Raw genomic sequence first — 24,438 nt, forward strand, 5'->3', positions numbered from 1 at the left:
AGTCTTGACTCAACCAAGTCACACTCCCTGAATGACTTTCCTTCACTGAATATTTATCAAGGGCTTACTCTGTGCCAGGTGCTGCTATAGGGGTTGGGGATAAAGAGTGAACAAAACAGACACAACTCTCAGTCCTCACTAAGCTCATGATGCTGGCCATTAGCCCCTATGAGCCTCAGTTTTCTCATCTGTAAGCTGGGGGTTGTAGGAGGTCATGGAGGAGTGCAGGAGGTACCGGAGTGTGTAGCAGATGCTGACAGCATCCCCTGAGCACCTGCTGTTGCAGTACCTGCCAATGGTGTCCCTCGGCAACAGCTGTGGTCATCTGTCTGAGGGCTCTTTCTCTGCCTGTAAGCCGGGTGGGCCAGAAATACTGGAGGATCGTTCTCCAGTCCAGGAGATGCCCTTAGTGGATAACAGATGGGGGTCCCTTGCCCCCAGGACAGATAACACTCAGGCGTGTTCTCACTGTCTCCCAGACAACTGCAGCAGCATGGAGCCTCAGTTGCTCACAAGGTAACCTGTTCCATAATCTAACTTTCCTGGGTTTCCCTGCCTCACCTCTCTCTCTTGTTGATGTTTCCAAGGAATCACCTCCCCAGTAAGCCACTGCAACCAAATCCGGTCTCAGGCTTCCGGGCGAGCCCCACCTGAGACTGATGGAAGATACCTCATGACCTGTGAGAAGCTGAGCTCATATTTGCCATTGTTTCCCAGGGAAGGACCTCAGGCTCCTATCTTAGTCAGATTCCAAATAGAACAACAGTTACAACCCCTTCTGTTCTTTTCTTCACAATATGTTCAGTGCCTCTCCCTTCTCTCCTTAGGTGAATTTCATTTCATTCTATTTATTTTTTTGAGGCAGAGTTTCGCTCTTGTCACCCAGGCTGGAGTGCAGTGGCGCCATCTCGGCTCACTGCAACCTCCGCCTCCCAGGTTCAAGCGATTCTCCTGCCTCAGCCCCCTGAGTAGCTGGGATTATAAGCACCCGCCATCACGCCGGCTAATTTTTGTATTTTTGTAGAGATGGGGTTTCACCATGTTGGCCATGCTGGTCTCAAACTCCTGACCTCACGTGATCTGCCCTCCTCAGCCTCCCAAAGTGCTGGAATTACAGGCATGAGCCACCGCACCCAGCCTACTATCTTGTCTTTTACTCAAACAAGTTTTCCTACCTTTGCTCTTGATAGATCAAAAAGCATGCCATGTGGTTTTTATACTTGCCATGAAACTGTTCTTCGGGATATTATTTTGTTCAGGTTCCCCACTTGGACAGCAGAGGGGGTGACTCTGCCTATCCCTGTCACTGGTAGCCAGGCAGGCAATGTCTGCTAGCGGTCTGCTTCTGTCTGAACTCAGCCAGCAGAGGCAAACTCCCGGTTCCCCGAGAAACACTCTGAAGGCAGGGCGGGTGACTCCACCCACCACCGCCTCTTCTAGCCATGCAGGCCATGTCTGCTAGAGCTTCCAGCGCAGTGGTCCTAATTCTGTCTGAATCCAGCTGAGGGGTGCAGCCTCCTGTTGCTGCCCAGGGAAACACCTAGAGGCAGGGTGGGTGACTCCAACCACCTCTGCTTGTGGTAGCCAGATGGGCCACACCAGCCCAGCAGTCCCGCTACTCCGTGGGTGGGTGCCATCCCCATTCCCCTGGGAAGCACCCAGACAGCTGATTATGTGACCCCATCCACTTCTGCAGATCCTAGCTGAGCAGGACTTGCTGGTTTGGACAATGCCCAAGCAGGGAAGAGCCCTCATTCTCTTATCACTGACAGAGGTGAGATGTCCGAGTTTGTAGGCTGGTGGAGGAGTGAGGTGGAGGAGTGAGGTATGCCTCTCTCTGCAGGGCGGACCCAGCAAGGATACGGCCTGTCTGCCAACCACAGCCCCTGCCTGAAGGAACCCCATTTACCAGAACACCCAACAAAAGAAATGCAGGCGTGCAGCCAGTAATCAGAAGGGTCTCGTCTAAGGCCCAGGAGTGGACTAAGTGAGAAGGTCACCCCCCTGTCCCCAACACACACAGAACACTACTGCCAACTGTACCGAAACATGAAGAACCATGCAGCAGAGTAAGAGTGTATCTCCTGGTGATCACTCTTAAGCACTGCCTACTGGATGGCGGCCCCAAAATACAACACCAAAATGTTTTGCAGTATTCAGCGCCGTGAAAACTAAGGCAAAGGCTCCCACCAGCGCCCTGCCCCAGCCAACACACATGCACCCTGCCATGCCACTGTGGCTGGCGCCATGTGCGAGTGAGCACAGATCCTGCTGGCACTGCCACAAGGAAGCACTTTGGCCTGCACCCCCACCGGACTATTGAGGCCAGCGGACTGGGAACACCTTAGCCCCTCTAATGCAGCAGGTTCTGAACCCCAGGGGGCCAGAGAAAAAGGCTGGGGACCCAGTACCAGCCTTCTAGAGTTAGAGCAGGCAGCTCAGGAGTGCTGAGCTGAGGCTTGGCCGCCTGAAATCTTCCAGAATCGAAGCCAGTTGACTGAACCCACCTTATACCACAATCAAACCCCCAATGACTTCAAACAAGATAAAAACAAAACAAAACAAAAAAAAACCCCATCCAAAGGAAGACAACTTCAAAGATTAAAGGAACATCAGCCCACACACACGAGAAAGAACCAGCTCAAGAACTCTGGTAACTCAAAAAGCCACAGTGTCTTCCTATCTTCAGACGTGTGCACTAGTGCCTCAGCAATGGTATTTTAACAGTCTGAAATGGCTGAAATGACAGACATAGAATTCAGAATATGAGTAGGAATGAAGATCATTGAGATTCAGGAGAAAGTCAAAATCCAGTCCAAGCAATCTAAGGAATACAATAAAATGATACAAGAGCTGAAAGATGAAATGGTCATTTTAGGAAAGAACCAAACTGATCTGATAGAGCTGGAAATCTCACTACAAGAATTTCATAATACAATAGCAAGTATTAACAACAGGATAGACCAAGCTGAGGAAAGAATCTCAGAGCCTAAAGATTGGTTCTCCAAATTAACTCAGTCAGACAAAAATAAAAAAGAATAAAAACAAATGAACACCTCTGAGGAATATGGGATTTCGGAAAGAGACCAAATCTATGACTCACTGGCATCCCTGAAAGAGCATGAGAAAGCAAGCAACTTGGAAAATGTATTTGAAGATATTGTCCACAAAAGTTTCCCCAACCTCCCTAGAGAAGCCAACATTCAAATTCAGGAAATGCAAAGAATCCTTGTGAGATACTATACAAGACAATCATCCCTAAAACACATAGTTCTCAGATTCCCCAAGTCCTCAGATTCTCCAAGGCCAACACGAAAGAAAAAACAATAAAGGCAGCTAGAGACAGAAGGGGCAGGTCACCTAAAAAGGGAAACTCATCAGGCTAACAGTGAACTTTTCAGCAAAAGCCCTGCAAGGCAGAAGAGATTGGGGGCCTATATTCAGCATCCTTAAAGAAAAGAAATTCCAGCCAATAATTTTTCTTTTTTAAAATTTTAAAATTATTTTTAAAAAATTTTGTGGGTACATAGTAGGTGTATATATTTATGGGGATACATGAGATGTTTTGATACAAGCAAGCATTGTAAAATAAGCACATCATGGAGAATGGGGTATGCGTCCCCTCAAACATTTATCCTTTGAGTTACAAACAATCCAACTATATTCTTTGTTATTAAAAAATATACAATTAATTTATTATTGACTATAGTCACCCTATTCTGCTATCAAACAGTAGGTCTTATTCATTCTTTCTATTTTTTTGTACCCACTCACTATCCCCACCTTTCCCTCTTGCCCCCCACTACTTTTCTCAGCTTCTGGTAACCATCCTTCTGCTCTCTATGTCCATGAGTTCAATTGATTTGAGTTTTAGATCCCACAAATAAGTGAGAACACGTGATGTTTGTCTTCCTGTGCCTGGCTTATTTCACTTAATGTAATCTCCAGTTTCATCCATGTTGTTGCAAATGACTGGAACTCATTCTCTTTGATGGCTGAATAGTACGTATATGCACCATATTTTCTATATCTGTTCATCTGCTGATGGACACTTGGGTTGCTTCCAAATCTTGGCTATTATAAACAGTGCTGCCACAAACATAGAAGTGCATGTATCTCTTTGATATTCTGATTTCCTTTCTTTTGGATGTATACCCTGCAGTGAGATTGCTCAATTTTTAGTGGTTTTTTTTTTTTAGACAGAGTCTCGCTCTGTCGCCCAGGCTGGAGTGCAGTGGTGCAATCTTGGCTCACTGCAAGCTGTGCCTCCCTGGGTTCACACCATTCTGCTGCCTCAGCCTCCCGAGTAGCTGGGACTACAGGTGCCCGCCACCGCACCCAGCTAATTTTTTGTGTTTTTAGTAGAGATGGGGTTTCGCTGTGTTAGCCAGGATGGTCTCAATCTCCTGACCTTGTGATCTGCCCACCTTGGCCTCCCAAAGTGCTGGGATTACAGGCATGAGCCACTGCACCTGGCCAATTTTTAGTTTTTTGAGGAAACTCCAAACTGTTCTCCATAGTGGTTGTACTAATTTACGTTCCCACCAACAGTGTACGAGAGTTTCCTTTTCTCCACACCCTCACAAGAATTTGTTCTTGCCTGTCTTTTGGATAAAAGCCATTTTAGCTGGGGTGAGGTGATATTGTAGTTTTCATTTTCATTTCTCTGACTATCAGTGATGTTGAGTGCCTTTTCATATGCCTGTTTGCCATTTGTATATCTTCTTCTGAGAAACGTCTATTCAAATCTTTTAACCATTTTTCGATCGAATTTTAGATTTTTTCCTATAGAGTCATTTGAGCTCCTTATATATTCTAGTTATTAATCCCTTGTCTGAAGGGTAGTTTGCAAATACTTCCTCCCATTCTGTGGGTTGTCTCTTTACTTTGTTTATTGTATCCCTCACTGTGCAGAAGCTTTTTAACTTGACATGATCTTGTTTGTCCATGTTTGCTTTGGTTGCCTATGCTTGCGTGTTACTGCTCAAGAAATCTTTGCAGACCAATGTCCTGGAGATTTCCCCCAATGTTTTCTTGTAGTAGCTTCATAGTTTGAGGTCTTAGATTTAAGTTTTTAGTCAATTTTTTGATGTGTTTTTGTCTGGTTTTGGTATCAAGGTAATACTGGCCTCAGAGAATGAGTCTGGTAATAGTCCTTCCTCCTCTATGTTTTCGAAGTAGTTTCAGTAGGACTGATACTAGTTCTTCTTAAATGTTTGGTAGAATTTCAGCAGTGAAGCCATCCGGTCCTTGGCTTTTCTTCACTGTAAGACTTTTTATTATGGCTTCCATCTTGTTACTTGTTATTGGTCTGTTTAGGTTTTGGATTTCTTCCTAGTTCAGTCTTGGTAGGCTGTATGTATCTAGAGATTTGTCCATTTCTTCTAGATTTTCCAATTTATTGGCATATAATTGCTCATAGCAGCCACTAATGATCCCTTGAATTTCTGCAGTATCAGCTGAAATGTTTCCTTTTTCATTTCTGATTTTATTTATTTAGATCTTCTCTCTTTTTTTCTTAGCTTGGCTAAAGGTTTGTCGATTTTGTTTAACTTTTCAAAAAATCAACTTTTTGTTTCATTGATCTTTTGTATTTTTTCTTTTTAATTTCATTTATTTCTGCTCTGATCTTTATTATTTCTTTTCATCTACTAATAGTGGGTTTGGTTTGTTCCTGCTTTTCTGGTTCTTTAAGATGCATCATTAGATCGTTTATTTGAAGTTTTTCCTCTTTTTTGATGTAGGCACTTATAGCTATAAACTTGTCTCTTAATATATCCCATAGGTTTTGGTATATTGTGTTTCCATGATTATTTGTTTCAAGACATTTTTCTTTCTTTATTTTGTTCTTAATTTCTTCATTGACCCACTGGTCATTCAGGAGCATATTGTTTAATTTTCATGTATTTATGTAGTTTTCTAAATTCCTATTATTAATTTCTAATTTTATTGCATTGTAGTCAGAGAAGATGCTTGATATTATTTTAATTTTTTGAATGTTTTAAGACTTGTTTTGTGAGCTAATATACGGTGTATCCTTGAGAAAGATCCATGTGCTGAGGAAAAGAATGTGTATTCTGCAGCTCTTGGATGGAATGTTCCATAAATATCTATTAGATCCATTTGGTCTGTAATGCAGATTAAGTTTGACGTTTCTTTGCTGATTTTCTGTCTGGAAATGCTAAAAGTGGGGTGTTAAAGTCTCCAGCTATTATTGTATTGAGGCCTGTCTCTCTCTTCAGCTCTAATAATATTTCCTTTACATATCTGGGTGTTCCTGTGTTGGGTGCATATATATTTAAAATTGTTATATCCTCTTGCTGAATTGACTCCATTATCATTATATAGTGACCTTCTTTGTCTCTCTTTGTACAGTTCTTGTTCTGAAATCTATTTTGTCTGATACAAGTATAGTGACGTCTGCTCTTTTTTGTTTTCCACTGGCATGGAATATATTTTTCCATCACTTTATTTTCTGTTTATGTGTGTCTTTACAGGTGAAATGTGTTTCTTGTAGGGAACAGATCATTGGTTCTTGTTTTTTCATTCATTCAGCCAGTCTATGTCTTTTGATTGGATAGTTTAGTCCATTTACATTACTTATTATTGATAAGTAAAGACTTACTCCTGCCATTTTATTGTTTTCTGCTTGTTTTGTGATCTTCTCTTCTTTCTTTGTTTTATTCCTGTCTTCCTCTAGTGAAGATGATTTTCTCTGGTGATATAGTTTGGTTTCTTGATTTTTATTTTTTGTGTATCCATTTTATGTTTTTTGGTTTGAGGTTACCATGAGGCTTGCAAATACCATCTTACAATCCATTATTTTAATCTGATAACAACTTAACACTATTTGGATAAACAAACAGAAAGAAAACTAATAAAAACTTCATTTCCCAGCTTTTAAAACTTTTTGTTGTTTCTATTTATATCTTATTTTACTGTGTCTTGAAAAGTTGTTGTAGTTATTATTCTTGATTGGTTCATCATCTAGTCTGTCTACTTAGGGTAAGAGAGGTTATACACCACAGTTACATTGTAAAAATATTCTGTTTTTCGGTGTACTTACTATTATGAGTAAGTTTTTTACCTTCAGGTGATGATTGCTCATTAATGTTCTTCTCTTTTTGATTGAAGTACTCCTTTTAGCATTTCTTGTAGGATGGGTTTGGTATTGATGAAATCCTTCAGCTTTTGTTTGGGAAAATCTTTATTTCTCCTTCATGTTTGAAGGATATTTTCACCAGATATACTATTTAGGGTAAAAGTTTTCTTTCCTTCAGAACTTTAAATATGTCATGCCACTCTCTCCTGGCCTGTAAGGTTTCCATGAAAAGTCTGCTGCCAGATGTATTGGAACTCCATGGCATGTTACTTATTTCTTTTCTCTTGCTGCTTTTAAGATCCTTTCTTTATCCTTGACCTTTGGGAGTTTGATTATTAAATGCCTTGAGGTAGTCTACTTTGGGTTAAATCTACTTGGTGTTCTAAAACCTTCTTGTGCTTGGATATCTTTCTCTAGGTTTGGGAAGTTTTCTCTTATCCCTTTGAATAAAACTTCTACTCCTATTTCTTTCACTACCTCCTTCTTAAGCCAATAACTCTTAGATTTGCCATTTTGAGGCTATTTTCTAGATCCCGCAGGTGTGTTTCATTGTTTTTTATTCTTTTTTCTTTTGTCCCTTCTGTGTATTTTCAAATAGCCTGTCTTCAAGCTAATTGTTTCTTCTGCTGGATCCATTCTGCTATGAAAGGACTCTGATGCATTCTTCAGTATGCAAATTGAATTTTTTCAGCTCCAGAATTTCTGTTTGATTCTTTTTAATTATTTCAATCTCTTTATTAAATTTATCTGCTAGAATTCTGAATTCCTTCTGTGTGTTATCTTGAGTTTCTTTGAGTTTCCTCAACACAGCTATTTTGAATTCTGTCTGAAAGGTCACATATCTCTCTTTCTCTAGAATTGGTTCCTGATGCCTTATGGTGAGGTCATGTTTTCCTAGATGGTGTTAATGCTAGTAGATGTTCTTCAGTGTCTGGGCAATGAAGAGTTGAGTATTTATTGCAGTTGTCACTGTCCAGGCTTATTTATAGGCAGCCTTTTTGGAAAGGCTTTCCAGATTTGAAAGGACTTGAGTTTTGTGATCTAAGGCATTTCTGCTTTAGAGGGCACCCTAAGCCCAGTAATGCTGTGGTTCTTGCACAGTCATAGAGGTACCACCTTAATAGTCTTAGACAAAATCTGGTTGAATTATCTAGGTTACCAGGCAGAGACTCTTGTTCTCTTCCCTTACTTTCTGCCAAACATACAGTCTCTGTCTCTTCTAAGCCACCTAAAGCCACCTTTAACTTCATTAAAAAGTGACACAAGCACCCCTGTGGCCACCACCACTATGACTGTGCGCCAACCAAGAATTTCATATACAGCCAAACTAAGCCTTATAAGTGAAGGAGAAATAAGATCCTTTTCAAACAAGCAAATGCTAAGGGAATTTATTACCAGACCTGCCTTACAAGAGGTTCTTAAGGGAGTGCTAAATATGGAAACAAAAGACCATCACTGGCCACCATAAACACACTAAATACACAGTCCATTGATACTATCAAGCAACTACAAAATCAAGTCTGCAAAATAATCAGCTAACAACACGATGACAGGATCAAACTCACACATATCAATATTAATCTGAATGTAAATGGGCTAAATGCTCCCATTAAAAGGCACACAGTGGCAAGTTCAATAAAGAAGCATGGCCCAACTGGATACTGTCTTCAAGAGATCCATCTCACATGCAATGACATTCATAGGCTCAAAGTAAAGGGATGGGGAAAAATCTACCAAGCAAATGGAAAACAAACAAAAGCATAGATTGCCATTCTAATTTCACACAAAACAGACTTCAAATCAACAGCAATCAAAAAAGACAAAGAAAGGCATCACATAATAATAAAGGGTTCAATTCAACAAGAAGACTTAACTATTATGAATATATATGCACCCAATACAGGAGCACCCAGATTCATAAGACAAGTTCTTAGAGACTGATGAAGAGACTTAGACAACCATATAGTAATAATGGGAGACTTCAACACCCACTGACAGTATTGAACAGATCATCGAGGCAGAATACTAACAAAGATATTTGGGACCTAAATTCGACACTTGACCAAATGGGCCTAACAGACATCTACAGAACTCTCCACCCCAAACAACAGAATATATATTCTTCTCATTTGCACATGGCATATACTGTAAAATCAACCACACAATCTGCCATAAAAAGTTCTCAGCAAATTTAAAAAAACCCAAATCATACCAGCCACACTCTTGGACCACTGCACAATTTAAAAAAATCAATATTAAGAAGACAGCTCAAAACCATACAATTCATGGAAATTAAACAACCTGCTCCTGAGTGGCTTTTGGGTAAACAATGAAATTAAGGCAGAAATAAAAAAATTCTTTGAAACCAATGAGAACAAAGATACAATATACCAATTCTCTGGGACACAGATAAAGCAGTGTTAAGAGAAAAGTTTATGGCAGTAAATGCCCATATCAAAAAGTTAGAAAAATCTCAAATTAGCAACCTAACGTCACAAATAAAAGAATTAGAAAAACAAGAGCAAGATCAATCCCAAAGCTAGCAGAAGACAAGAAATAACCAAAATCAGAGCTGAACTGAATGAAATTGAGATGAAAAAAACCATACAAAAGATCAACAAAACCAAAAGTTCATTCTTTGGAAGAATAAATAAGATCGATAGCCCACTAGCTAGACTAATAAAGAAAAAAAAGACAGAAGATCCAAATAAACACAACCAGAAATGACAAAGAGGACATTACCACTGACCCCACAGAAATATAAAAAACCCTCAGAGACTATTATGAACACCTCTATACACAGAAACTAGAAAAACCTACAAGAAATAAATCCCTAAGACTGAACCAGGAAGAAATTAAAACTCTGAACAGAGCAATAATGAGTTCTAAAATGGAATCAGTAATAAAAATTCTAACAACCAGAAAAAGGCGAGGACCAGATAGATTCACAGCTGAATTCTACCAGACACATAAAGAAGAGCTGGTACAATTTCTACTGAAACTATTCCAAAAAATTGAGGAGGAGGTGACTCCTCTCTAACTCATTCTATGAGTTAGGTATCATTCTATGAGTTTGGTATCATTCTGATACCAAAACCTGGCAGAGACACAACAAAAGAAGAAAACTTAAGGACAATATCTGTGATGAACATAGGTGCAAAAATCTTCAGCAAAATATTAGCAAACTGAATCCAGCAGCACGTCAAAAAGCGAATTCACCACAACTAGATAGGTTTTATCTCTGGAATGCATGTTTGATTCAACATATGCAAATCAATAAATGTGATCTATCACATAAATAGAAGTAAAAAAGCCCCCACATGATCATCTCAACAGATGCAGAAAAGGCATTTGATAAAATTCAACATCCTGTAATGTTAAAACTCTCAACAAACTAGACACTGAAGGAGTATACCTCAAAATAATAAGGGCCATTTATGACAAAACCACAGCCAACATCACACTGAATGAGCAAAAACTGGAAGTATTCTCCTTGAGAACCAGAACAAGACAAGGATGCTCATTCTCACCATCTATTCAACATAGTACTAGAAGTCCTACCCAGAGCAATCAGGTAAGAGAAAGAAGTAAAAGACATCCAAATAGGAGGAGAGGAAGTCAAAGTATCTCTGTTTGCAGATGTTATGATTTTATACCTAGAAAACCTCCTAGTCTCTGTCCCAAATCTGCTAGATCTGATAAACAACTTCAGCAGTTTCAGGATACAAAATCAATTTCTTCTATTGGGTAATAAGTATTATATAACATTGTGCAATAAGCGCCAAATCAAGAATGCAATCCCATTCACAATAGCCACAAAAAAGTACCTAGGAATACATCTAACCAGGATTGTGAAAGATCTCTATAGCAAGAACTACAAAACACTGCTGAAGGAAATCAGCGATGACACACACACAAACGGAAAACATTCCATGCTCATGAATAGGAATAATCAATGTTGTTAAAACGGCCATACTACTCCAAGCAATTTACAGATTCAATGCTATTCCTAGCAAACAACCAATGACATTCTTCACATAATTAGAAAAAAAATCTAAAATTAATATGGAACCAAAAAAGAGCCCAAATAGCCAAAGCAATTCTAAGTAAAAAATAACAAATCTGGAGGCATCACATTACCTATTTTTAAACTATACTACAATGCAACAGTAACCAAAACAGCATACTACTGATACAAAAACAGACACATAGACCAATGGAACAGAATAAAATGCCCAGAAATAAAGCTGTATACCTACAACCATCTGATCTTTGATAATGTTGACAAAAACAAGCAATAGGGAAAGGATTCCCTATTCAATAAGTGATGCTGAGATAACTGGCTAGCCATATGCAGAAGATTGAAACTGGACCCCTTCCTTATACTATATACAAAGATCAATGGAAGATGGATGAAAGTCTTAAACGTAAAACCTAGAACTTTAAAAACCCTTGAAGAAAACCTAGGAAATACCATTCTGAACATAGGTCCTGGCAAAAATTTCATGAGGAAGATGCCAAAAACAATTGCAGTGAAAACAAAAATTGACAAATGGGACCTAATTAAACTAAAGAACTTCTGCACAGCAAAAGAAACTACCCACAAAGTAAACAGACAATCCACAGAATGGGAGAAAATATTTGCAAACTACCCACCTGACAAAGTTGGAATATCCAGAATCTATAAGGAACTTAAACACATTTACAAGCCAAAAACAATCCCATTAAAAAGTGGACAAATGGCCAGGCATGGTGGCTCATGCCTGTAATCCCACCACTTTGGGGACTGAGGTGGGCAGATCACTTGAGGTGAGGAATTCGAGACCAGCCTGGCCAACAGACCATTTCTACTAAAAAATACAAAAATTAGCTGGGCGTAGTGGTGCACACCTGTAATCTCAGCTACTTGGGAGGGTGAGGCAGGAGAATCCCTTGAGTCCATGAGGTGGAGGTTGCAATGAGCAGAGATTTCACCACTGCATTCCAGCTTGGATGACAGTGTGATACTTTGTCTCAAAAAAAAAGTGGACAAAGGACACCAATAGACTCTTCAAAAGAAGACATACATATGGCCAACAGCATATGAAAAAATGCTCAACATCACTTATTATTAGAAAAATGCAAATTGGGGCGGTTCCAAGATGGCCGAATAGGAACAGCTCCAGTCTACAGCTCCCAGGGTGAGCAATGCAGAAGACGGGTGATTTCTGTATTTCCAACTGAGGTACCAGGTTCATCTCACTGGGGCTTGTTGGACAGTGGGTGCAGGACAGTGGGTGCAGCCCACCGAGCATGAGCCAAAGCAGGGCGAGGCATTGCCTCACCTGGGAAGTGCAAGGGGACAGGGAATTCCCTTTCCTAGCCAAGGGAAGCTGTGACAGATGGCACCTGGAAAATTGGGTCACTCCCACTCTAATACTGCGCTTTTCCAACGGTCTTAGCAAACGGCACACCAGGAGATTATATCCTGCGCCTGGCTCAGAGGGTCCCACACCCACGGAGCCTCACTTATTGCTAGCACAGCAGTCTGAGATTGAACTGCAAGGTGGCAGTGAGGCTGGGGGAGGGGCGCCTGCCATTACTGAGGCTTGAGTAGGTAAACAAAGCAGCTGGGAAGCTCGAACTGGGTGGAGCCCACCGCGGCTCAAGAAGGCCTGCCTGCCTCTGTAGACTCCACCTCTGGGGGCAGGGCATAGCCAAACAAAAGGCAGCAGAAACCTCTGCAGACTTAAATGTCCCTGTTTGACAGCTTTGAAGAGAGCAGTGGTTCTCCCAGCATGTAGTTTTGAGATCTGAGAACAGACAGACTGCCTCCTCAAGTGGGTCCCTGACCCCTGAGTAGCCTAACTGGGAGGCACCCCCAAGTAGGGGCAGACTGACACCTCACACAGCTGGGTACCTCTCTGAGATGAAGCTTCCAGAGGAAGGATCAGGCAGCAACATTTGCTGTTTAGCAATATTCGCTGTTCTGCAGCCTCTGCTGCTGATACCCAGGCAAACAGGGTCTGGAGTGGACCTCCAGCAAACTCCAACAGACCTGCAGCTGAGGGTCCTGACTGTTAGAAGGAAAACTAATAAACAGAAAGGACATCCACACCAAAACTCCATCTTTATGTCACCATCATCAGAGACCAAAGGTAGATAAAACCACAAAGATGGGGAAAAAACAGAGCAGAAAAGCTGAAAATTCTAAAAATCAGAGCGCCTCTCCCCCTCCAAAGGAACGTAGCTCCTCGCCAGCAATGGAACAAAGCTGGACGGAGAATGACTTTGATGAGTTGAGAGAAGAAGGCTTCAGAAGATCAAACTTCTCCGAGCTAAAGGAGGAAGTTCAAATCCATCGCAAAGAAGCTAAAAACCTTGAAAAAAGATTAGACAAATGGCTAACTAGAATAACCAGTGTAGAGAAGTCCTTAAATGACCTGATGGAGCTGAAAACCATGGCATGAGAACTACGTGAAGAATGCACAAGCTTCAGTAGCCGATTCGATCAACTGGAAGAAAGGGTATCAGTGATTGAAGACCAAATGAATGAAATGAAGCGAGAAGAGTTCAGAGAAAAAAGAGTAAAAAGAAACGAACAAAGCCTCCAAGAAATATGGGACTATGTGAAAAGACCAAATCTATGTCTGATTAGTGTACCTGAAAGTGACGGAGAGAATGGAACCAAGTTGGAAAACACTCTGCAGGATATTATCCAGGAGAACTTCCCCAACCTAGCAAGGCAGGCCAACATTCAAATTCAGGAGTTACAGAGAACACCACAAAGATACTCCTTGAGAAGAGCAACTCCAAGACACATAATTGTCAGATTCACCAAAGTTGAAATGAAGGAAAAAATGTTAAGGGCAACCAGAGAGAAAGGTCGGGTTACCCACAAAGGGAAGCCCATCAGACTAACAGTGGATCTCTCGGCAGAAACTCTACAAGCCAGAAGAGAGTAGGGGCCAATATTCAACATTCTTTTTTTTTTTTTTTTTTTTGAGATGGAGTCTCGCTCTGTCGCCCAGGCTGGAGTGCAGTGGCGTGATCTCAGCTCACTGCAAGCTCCGCCTCCCAGATTCATGCCATTCTTCTGCCTTAGCCTCCTGAGTAGCTGGGACTACAGGTGCCCGCCACCACGCCTGGCTAATTTTTTTTGTATTTTTTAGTAGAGATGGGGTTTCACCATGTTAGCCAGGATGGTCTCGATCTCCTGACCTCATGATCTGCCTGTCTCGGCCTCCCAAAATGCTGGGATTACAGGCGTCAGCCACCATGCCCGGCAATATTCAACTTTCTTAAAGAAAAGAATTTTCAACCCAGAATTTCATATCCAGCCAAACTAAGCTTCATAAGTGAAGGAGAAATAAAATCCTTTACAGACAAGTAAATGCTGAGACATTTTGTCACCACCAGGCCTGCCCTACAAGAGCTCCTGAAGGAAGCACTAAATATGGAAAGGAATAACCGGTACCAGCCACTGCAAAAACATGCCAAACTGTAAAGACCACCGATGCTAGGAAGAAACTGCATCAACTCATGAGCAAAATAACCAGCTAACATCATAATGACACGATCAAATTCACACATAACAATATTAACCTTAAATGTAAATGGGCTAAATGCTCCAATTAAAAGACACAGCCTGGCAAATTGGATAAAGAGTCAAGACCCATCAGTGTCATGTATTCAGGAGACCCATCTCACGTGCAGAGACACACATAGGCTCAAAATAAAGGGATGGAGGAAGATCTACCAAGCAAATGGAAAACAAAAAAAGGCAGGGGTTGCAATCCTAGTCTCTGATAAAACAGACTTTAAACCAACAAAGATCAAAAGAGACAAAGAAGGCCATTACATAATGGTAAAGGGATCAATTCAACAAGAAGAGCTAACTATTCTAAATATATATGCACCCAATACAGGAACACCCAGATTCATAAAGCAAGACCTTAGAGGCCTACAAAGAGACTTAAGACTCCCACACAATAATAATGGGAGACTTTAACACCCCCGTCAACATTAGACAGATCAACGAGACAGAAAGTTAAAAAGGATATCCAGGAATTGAACTCAGCTCTGCACCAAGGGACCTAACAGACATCTATAGAACTCTCCACCCCAAATCAACAGAATATACATTCTTCTCAGCACACATTGCACTTATTCCAAAATTGACCACATAGTTGGAAGTAAAGCACTCCTCAGCAAATGTAAAAGAACAGAAATTATAACAAACTGTCTCTCAGACCATTCAGTGCAATCAAACTAGAACTCAGGATTAAGAGACTCACTCAAAACCGCTCAACTACATGGGAACTGAACAACCTGCCCCTGAATGACTACTGGGTACATAACAAAATGAAGGCAGAAATAAAGATGTTCTTTGAAACCAATGAGAACAAAGACACAACATACCAGAATCTCTGGGACACATTTAAAGCAGTGTGTAGAGGGAAATTTATAGCACTAAATGCCCACAAGAGAAAGCAGGAAAGATCTAAAATTGACACCCTAACATCACAATAGAAAGAACTAGAGAAGCAAGAGCAAACACATTCAAAAGCTAGCAGAAGGCAAGAAATAACTAAGATCAGAGCAGAACTGAAGGAGACAGAGACACAAAAAACCCTTCAAAAAATCAATGAATCCAGGAGCTGGTTTTTTGAAAAGATCAACAAAATTGATAGACCGCTAGCAAGATGAATAAAGAAGAGAAGAATCAAATAGACGCAATAAGAAATGATAAAGGGGATATCACCACCGATCCCACAGAAATACAAACTACCATCAAACTACCATATAAACACCTCTATGCAAATAAACTAGAAAATCTAGAAGAAATGGATAAATTCCTGGACACATACACCCGTCCAAGACTAAACCAGGAAGAAGCTGAATTCCTGAATAGACCAATAACAGGCTCTGAAATTGAGGCAATAAATAATAGCCTACCAATCCAGACAGAATCACAGCCGAATTCTATCAGAGGTACAAGAAGGAGCTGGTACCATTCCTTCTGAAACTATTCCAATCAATAGAAAAAGAGGGAATCCTCCCTAACTCATTTTACGAAGCAAGCATCATCCTGATACCAAAGCCTGGCAGAGACACAACAAAAAAAAGGAATTTTAGACCAATATCCCTGATTAACATTGATGCAAAAATCCTCAATAAAATACTGGCAAAGTGAATCCAGCAGCACATCAAAAAGCTTATCCACCATGATCAAGTGGGCTTCATCCCTGGGATGCTAAGGCTGGTTCAACATATGCAAATCAATAAACGTAATCCAGCATATAAACAGAACCAAAGACAAAAACCACGATTATCTCAATAGATGCAGAAAAGGCCTTTGACAAAATTCAACAGCACTTCATGCTAAAAACCCTCAATAAATTAGGTATTGATGGGATGTATCTCAAAATAATAAGAGCTATTTATGACAAACCGACAGCCAATATCATACTGAATGGGCAAAAACTGGAAGCATTCCCTTTGAAAACTGGCACAAGACAGGGATGCCCTCTCTCACCACTCCTGTTCAACATAGTGTTGGAAGTTCTGGCCAGGGCAATCAGGCAGGAGAAAGAAATAAAGGGCATTCAATTAGGAAAAGAGGAAGTCAAATTGTCCCTGTTTGCAGATGACATGATTGTGTATTTAGAAAACCCCATCGTCTCAGCCCAAAATCTCCTTAAGCTGATAAGCAACTTCAGCAAAGTCTCAGGATACAAAATCAATGTGCAAAAATCACAAGCATTCTTACACACCAATAACAGACAAATAGAGAGCCAAATCTTGAGTGAACTCCCATTCACAATTGCTTCAAAGAGAATAAAATACCTAGGAATCTAACTTACAAAGGATGTGAAGGACCTCTTCAAAGAGAACTACAAACCACTGCTCAATGAAATAAAAGAGGACACAAACAAATGGAAGAACATTCCATGCTCATGGATAGAAGAATCAATATTGTGAAAATGGCCATACTGCCCAAGGTAATTTATAGATTTAATGCCATCCCCATCAAGCTACCAATGACTTTCTTCACAGAACTGGAAAAAACTACTTTAAAGTTCATATGGAACCAAAAAAGAGCCCACATTGCCAAGACAATCCTAAGCCAAAAGAACAAAGCTGGAGGCATCATGCTACCTGACTTCAAACTATACTACAAGGCTACAGTAACCAAAACAGCATGGTACCAGTACCAAAATAGAGATATAGACCAGTGGAACAGAACAGAGCCCTCAGAAATAATACCGCACATCTACAACCATCTGATCTTTGACAAACCTGAGAAAAACAAGCAATGGGGAAAGGATTCCCTATTTAATAAATGGTGCTGGGAAAACTGGCTAGCCATATGGAGAAAGCAGAAACTGGATCCCTTCCTTACACCTTATACAAAAATTAATTCAAGATGGATTAAAGACTTAAACGTTAGCCCTAAAACCATAAAAACCCTAGAAGAAAACCTAGGCAATACCACTCAGGACATAGGCATGGGCAAGGACTTCACATCTAAAACATTCAAAGCAATGGCAACAAGAGCCAAAATTGACAAATGAGATCTAATTAAACTAAAGAGCTTCTGCACAGCAAAAGAAACTACCATCAGAGTGAACAGGTAACCTACAGAATGGGACAAAATTTTTGCAATCTACTCATCTAACAAAGGGCTAATATCCAGAATCTACAAAGAACTCAAATTTACAAGAAAAAAACAAACAACTCCATCAAAAAGTGGGTGAAAGATATGAACAGACACTTCTCAAAAGAAGACATTTATGCAGCCAACAGACACATGAAAAAATGCTCATCATCACTGGCCATTAGAGAAATGCAAATCAAAACCACAATAAGATACCATCTCATACAAGTTAGAATGGCGATTATTAAAAAGTCAGGAAACAACAGGTGCTGGAGAGGATGTGGAGAAATAGGAACACTTTTACACTGTTGGTGGGACTGTAAACTGGTTCAACCATTGTGGAAGACAGTGTGGCAACTCCTCAAGGATCTAGAACTAGAAATACCATTTGACCCAGCCATCTCATTACTAGGTATATACCCAAAGGATTATAAATCATGCTGCTATAAAGACACATGCACACGTATGTTTATTGTGGCACTATTTACAATAGCAAAGACTTGGAACCAACTCAAATGTCCATCAATGATAGACTGGATTAAGAAAAAGTGGCACATATACACCATGGAATACTATGCAGCCATAAAAAAGGATGAGTTCATGTCCTTTGTAGGGACGTGGATGAAGCTGGAAACCATCATTCTCAGCAAACTATCGCAGGGACAAAAAACCAAACGCCACATGTTCTCACTCATAGGTGGGAATTGAACAATGAGAACACATGGACACAGGAAGGGGAATATCACACACCAGGGCCTGTCGTGGGGTGGGGGGAGGGGGGAGGGATAGCATTAGGAGATATACCTAATGTAAATGACGAGTTAATGGGTGCACCACACCAGCATGGCACATGTATACACATGTAACAAACCTGCACATTGTGCACATGTACCCTAGAACTTAAAGTATTAAAAAAAAAAAAAAAAAAAAAGAATATCACCCTCCCTGATGTGGGTGGCTCTCATTCCATCAGTTGAAGGCCAGAATAGAATAAAAAAAGAGACCTTCTCTGGGGAAAAAGAAAAAAAAAAAAAAAAAGAAAAATGCAAATCAAACCCACAATGAGATACTGTTCTACACCAATCAGAATGGCTAAAATTTAAAAGTCAAAAAATAACAGATATTGGTGAGATTGCAGAGAAACAGGAACACTTATACACTGCTGGTAAGAATGTAAATTAGTTCAGCCACTGTCCCAAAGAACTTTGAACTATCATTCAATCTAGCAATCCCATTATTGGGTATATACCCAAAGGAATGTAAGTCATTCTACCATAAAGATGCATGTACATATGTTTATTGCAGCACTAGTCACAACAGCACCAATATGGAATCAACCATAGACTAAAGAAAATGTGGTACATTTACACATGGAATACTACACAGCCAGAAAAAAGAATGAGATCATGCCTTTGCAGCAACTTGGATGGAGCTGTAGAGCATTATAAGTGAACTAACACAGGAACAGACAACGAAATACTGCATGTTCTCATTCATAAGTTAGAGGTAAACATTGTGTACACATGGACACGTAAAAGGAACAATAGACACTGGGACCTTTTGAGGGTGAAGAGTGGGAGGAGGGTAAGGATTAAAAAACTACTGGGCCAGGTGCGGTGGCTCACACCTGTAATCCTAGCACTTTGGGTGGCCGAGGTGGGTGGATCACCTCGGATCAGGAGTTCGAGACCAGCCTGGCTAACATGGTGAAACCCCATCTCTACTAAAAATACAAAAAATTAGCAGGGCTTCGTGGCGGGCACCTGTAGTCCCAGCGACTCGGGAGGCTGAGGCAGGAGAATGGCGTGAACCCAGGAGGTGGAGCTTGCAGTGAGTGGAGATCACGCCACTGCACTCCAGCCTGGGTGACCGAGCAAGACTCTGTCTCAAAAAAACCCAAAAAACAACAAACAAAAAACAAAAACAAAAACAAACAAAAAACCCAACTTAACAGGTACCATGCTTATTACCTGGGCGACAAGATAATCTGTACACCAAACACTTGTGACACGTAATTTACCTATATAACAAACTTGCACATGTGTTTCTGAAACTAAAATAAAAGTTTGTTGTTGTTGTCTTTTTTTTAAGTTCCCTATTTGAAGAATTCCCTTAGAATTTAGAATCAGGGAAAAATGTTATTTCCCTTGCATTGGTCTTTTCTATTGAGTAACAGGTATTGTGTAACCCATTATATTTCCCCTTTTGCCAGTGTTGCTAGAATGCCCACAATTGATGGAAACTTTATTTATAGCAATGAGTTAGTCTTTGTGGTTTTCATACTTGTTTTTTTCACTTTTAAGGTTATTGCATTTTTATGCTTCTATAGATGGCTGTGATATGTCTTTATATTCTTCCTATCTTCCTTCTTTTCTGTTTTTCAGTTTTAATTGTCTTTGTTGTTTGGATTTTTTAATTTACAAAATAATTCTTAGAAAAAGTTATCTTTGTGATTCTCAGATATAGAAAGGAACAACTTAGAGTCAAGTATTAGAATCTTCCTTTCTTGACTTTCTGTTTTCCTTAGTTTAACTTGAATGTTGCTCTTTCCTTATATACCCTATCAAGATTTTAAAAATATGAGTTTATTTATTTTTTATTTTAGACTCAGGTGGTATATGTGCAGGTTTGTTACATGGTTCTTTTTTTGAAGCACAGGTGGTGTAAGTAATTAAGTAAACTGATACACTTTGATCCTAAGCCATATAGGACCACGAAATCTATAAGTTCACTCCTTGCTGGGTGCAGAAGAAATCCTTTTAACTTAAAATCTGTCAGATTTCAAAGGAGGCATCCCCTGGCATTGAGAGGCAGCGTGGTTTAGTGGTTAAGGAGCCTGTGGCATCAGCAGCCTCTGTACCTATGGCTTTAGTATGACTGTCCTCATTGCCCAGATGAGGGCACTCCCTGTGTAAGAGTTAAAGGTGTGGATTGCTGCGTGAGAGAGAGTGAAGGCTGATTTCCATCTTTGCTAGTACAAACTGTGAGACTATCTTTTTAATCCTTGGTTTTCTCATCTCCAGGGTATGATAATAGCAATATTTATCTCATGGAGTGGTTGTGAAATTTAAGTCCAATGTACATGTAAAGCCCTGGACATGTCCAGTGAGCACTGACGGGCATGGGACTAGCTGTAGGCCACTTGTGGGGTGAGGAGCTCAGTGGAAATTGAATCCAGCTCTCCTGACCCCAGGCCAGTGCCCTGTCCAGTAAACCAGGTGATGTGTAACCCCACCCAGGCTCCCCCATCCTTGCTCTGTTGTCCCCAGATGTGCTGGGTAACACATCTGTATTTTAATGCCCAGGTGCCTCCTGGAAACAGTGCCTTGGACCAGTGGAGAGGCTCCAAGGGTGGGATTTCCTGAGGGAAATTTCAGATGTTTTCCAGAACCTCTGCTCAGCCTGCCAACCTGGTCCCCAGGGGACTCTTTGTCCATGCATTTGTCTCTCCCACCTCACCACCCCGTCAGGAGCTCAGTAGGGTCTCACCTGCATAGTAAATTCCTGACATTTCATCCAGAGGCCATTGGGTCCCAGGAGCCTCCTGCTCTCTGGGTGCTAGGCTGGGCTGAGGTGGGGATCCCCAGCTCCCCAGCACTGCTGTGGATGTGGGGGCGTTGGGTGACTCCTGGCTTGGAGACTCATAGTCTGGGGAGCTTGGAAGAGCTTGGTAGAGGAGTGAGGAAGAGATTTCTGGGGGGAATGAAAAGAAAAATCACCATTTACTGAACATTTATTTTCTTTTAGGTGCATATATTTTAAACTCTCACAACAGTCCTGAGAGATGGGTCTTAATAATATTTTGAAAACCATGTTGATGTATACATATGTAACTTACCTGCACATTGCGCACATGTACCATAAAACCTAAAGTATAATAATGATAATAATAATAATAATAAAAGAAAAAAAAAATAATAAAAAAAAAAAAAAAGAAAACCATGTTGAAGTAGAGGGACAATTTTATCCTCTTAGTAGTGAAGAGAGAAGTCATGTGAGGGAGCTGGCTTGGGCCGAGGACTAAGCCTAGCCTCTTCTTGGGGTCTGTCTGGAAAACAGAGTCCTCCTTGGAACTTCTGGACCATCCTGACCCTAAGGATCTTCAGAGCCCATCAATATTATGAGCTGAGTTCTCCTTGGGCAAGGACCATGTCACGAGTTGGGCACCCAGTTAGGTAAGACTCATTGCCTGACCCACATGGGTCTCAGCTTCCCCATCTGCCAAATGAGGAAGGGTGCAATCTCAGCACGGAAGGTCCCTGAAAGATCATTTCCAGGTCTACCTCTCACAGCCCATCCTGGCAACCCTATCCTTCTTCTGCTGTCCCCCATGTCAGGTCCCCATGCACAGACATGATCCTCTGGGTGGGGCCCACCAGCTGATTCACAGCTCCACCCAGGGCTGTTGGCCTGACTCAGCAAGCCTCACCTCTCCAGCGGCGTCCAGATGTGTCAGGCAGCTGTCTCAAAACCCTCCTCTCTGAGCCCTGGGTGCACCCCGCCGGCAATTCATGGATCCAGGGCATCAGCACTGCGGTGGAGGTGGGTTGGCTGGGAGACCCCAGGTGGGGTTCACTTGGGCTGTAGGGGAATGAGGGAGAGTGGCCTACAGAAAAGAGACAAAGAGGTTGGAGACACATCAGAAGGGCAGGGGCAGGTGCCAGGGAACTGAGCTGGTCTCCTCTCTCAACCAAGAGAGGTCAGGATACACCAGTGAACCTGCTGCAGCCCTCTACAACTTCCTCTAGAGGCTTGTCTGAAGAATGATGTTCTTATAGATACTGCTAGGCAAAAAGTCCTGATCTAGGATCAGGAAATTTGCATATCTGTCTTGGTCCTGACTATCTCCCTGTGTAAATCACGACTCCTACTGAGCCTCAGCTGTGCTTTATTGGGCCAACGGCATCTGCAACCCAGGGCGGCTAATAGTAATAATAACAGCAGCAGCAGCAACAACAGCAATGGGAGATCTTATTTATTGAGCACTTACTGTATATCAGACTCTGTGCTAAATGTTTAACCTGGATGATCTCTTTTAACCCTCACACAGCTCAGGGAGGCGGCTCTCACTCTCTCATTTTGCAGACAGATAAATAGGCTGAGAGCAGTGAAGTGATTGGCCCAGGGTGATAGTGCCAGGACTGGTGATAGTGCCTGACTCCCAAGTCCGTGCTCATAACTACAATGCCAGGCGAGTACCGGGAATGCACTTGAAATAGAAGAGCGTGTGGGGCTCTGAGGTGCAGCAAGGGCCCCCCAGCAAGTCTCCCAGCTCCAGCATAGTCTGAGGCCTGGATCCCCCTTTGAGAGGGCAGTTCCGTGTCATTGCCCAGAGGAAGGCCTGGCAGGGAGGGCTCAGTGGTGGGGTCCCAAGAGGGCACGGCAGGCATGGGGGCCAGGGGATGTCCCGCGGGCAGAGGGGTCCTTTGTCCACTCACCTGCTCCTTCCTGGGCTTGGGCGCACAGTGACCTCAGCCCCATCTGCTCCCAGGTATGGAGGGCTAGGTCCCAGGCCCGCTGCTCCCCATACTGAGCCACCAGGTACGAGGCCACCTCCATGCCACTCGTCTTCTCTGGCTGAGCGGGTGTCTCACCCGAAGAGCTCCTGGAGTGCGCTTTATTGGCGAGCAGAAGCTGGAACTCCTTCAGCTCCTCCTTCTTCAGGAACTCCAAGTAACAGGCCAGGCGGCCCCAGGCTCCGCCAGCCATCTCTGTCCTGGAGTTAAGGGGGTGTCTGGGGGATGTTCACGGATGGTGAGGGTATCAGGCAGGCAGAGAACAGTGCTGTCCTTTGCCTTGGCTCTTACCGTCTCTTATTCAGCATTCAGAACCCAGTTTTATAAACCCCAGGGCACCTGCAGATAGACGCCGATAGAGGGGGAGTGTGGTAGGAAAAGCTAGGGGAGGGAGGAGCCCAGAGGGGTCTGTGAGACACTGGAAGAAGTCAGCTGATAGGGAGGTGCTGGAATGGGGCCCAGGGTCAGGCAGGGAGGGTGAGGGTGAGGGGAGATGTGGTGATGGGGGATGGGGTGTGGGCAACACTCACTGTTCTGTGTTCCTCAGATTCTTCCCTCTCCTGGGTCCTGGACTCCTGAGATCAACCCTTGAGCTGCAAGGCTGAGAAGAGGTGGGGTGGGAGGAGCCTCAGAGCAGGGAATGGGCTTTCAGAACCCAGAGCGGAGCCCAGGACTGCTGGCTCCCAGGTCTCTTCAGACCTCTCCAGGCCCTGGGGCACCAGCCAGCAAGAACAGCCCCCAGTCAACAAGAGCAGGAAGGAAATGTCACCCAGAAGAAACCCACAAGGGGCGTAGCCAGGGGGTAGGATCAAACCAGGCCTAAGTAGATGAGACTCAGAGTCACATATTCAGACAGGCCACATGGCATCTGTAGGTGGACGAGGGGCACAGGCCCAGACTAGCTGACACTGCAGCAGGTACAGGCCCATACTAAACACGGTGTGTGCATCTCCACATGGGCACTCCGCCAGCCCATCACCTAGAGCCTGTCTGCAGAGCCAGGATGCAGACTCTCCAAGCAGTTGTGTCTGCAGCCCAGGCCCAGCCTCTCAGGATGGGTGGGGCCCCCTGTGTCTGCCCGGGCAGCTCCTTATTGGGAAACATTAGAACTGGGCCAGGGAGCATTTTTCCCAGCCTCTCATGGTTTTGGGAGCTTCTTGAGTTGCACTGCATGTCCTGCC

At 42.4% G+C, this 24,438-nt stretch overlaps 1 protein-coding gene across 2 annotated transcripts in view; it reads right to left on the reverse strand.

The window, feature by feature from the left end:
* The window catches only part of NLRP1 (NLR family pyrin domain containing 1), a 259,485-nt gene that overhangs the window by 48,012 nt on the left and 187,035 nt on the right, over positions 1–24,438 (reverse strand). For both annotated transcript variants that reach the window (XM_063717976.1, XM_063717977.1), the window contains exons 2-5: positions 23,788–23,858; positions 23,180–23,475; positions 22,171–22,347; positions 21,231–21,434 (exon numbers count right to left, since the gene is read on the reverse strand). In XM_063717976.1, the coding sequence (XP_063574046.1) occupies positions 21,231–21,434; positions 22,171–22,347; positions 23,180–23,475; positions 23,788–23,858 (748 nt within the window). The remainder of the gene's footprint in view (positions 1–21,230; positions 21,435–22,170; positions 22,348–23,179; positions 23,476–23,787; positions 23,859–24,438) is intronic.

Source organism: Pongo abelii, chromosome 19, assembly GCF_028885655.2.
Source record: "Pongo abelii isolate AG06213 chromosome 19, NHGRI_mPonAbe1-v2.0_pri, whole genome shotgun sequence".
NCBI classification, from domain to species: Eukaryota; Metazoa; Chordata; class Mammalia; order Primates; family Hominidae; genus Pongo; species Pongo abelii.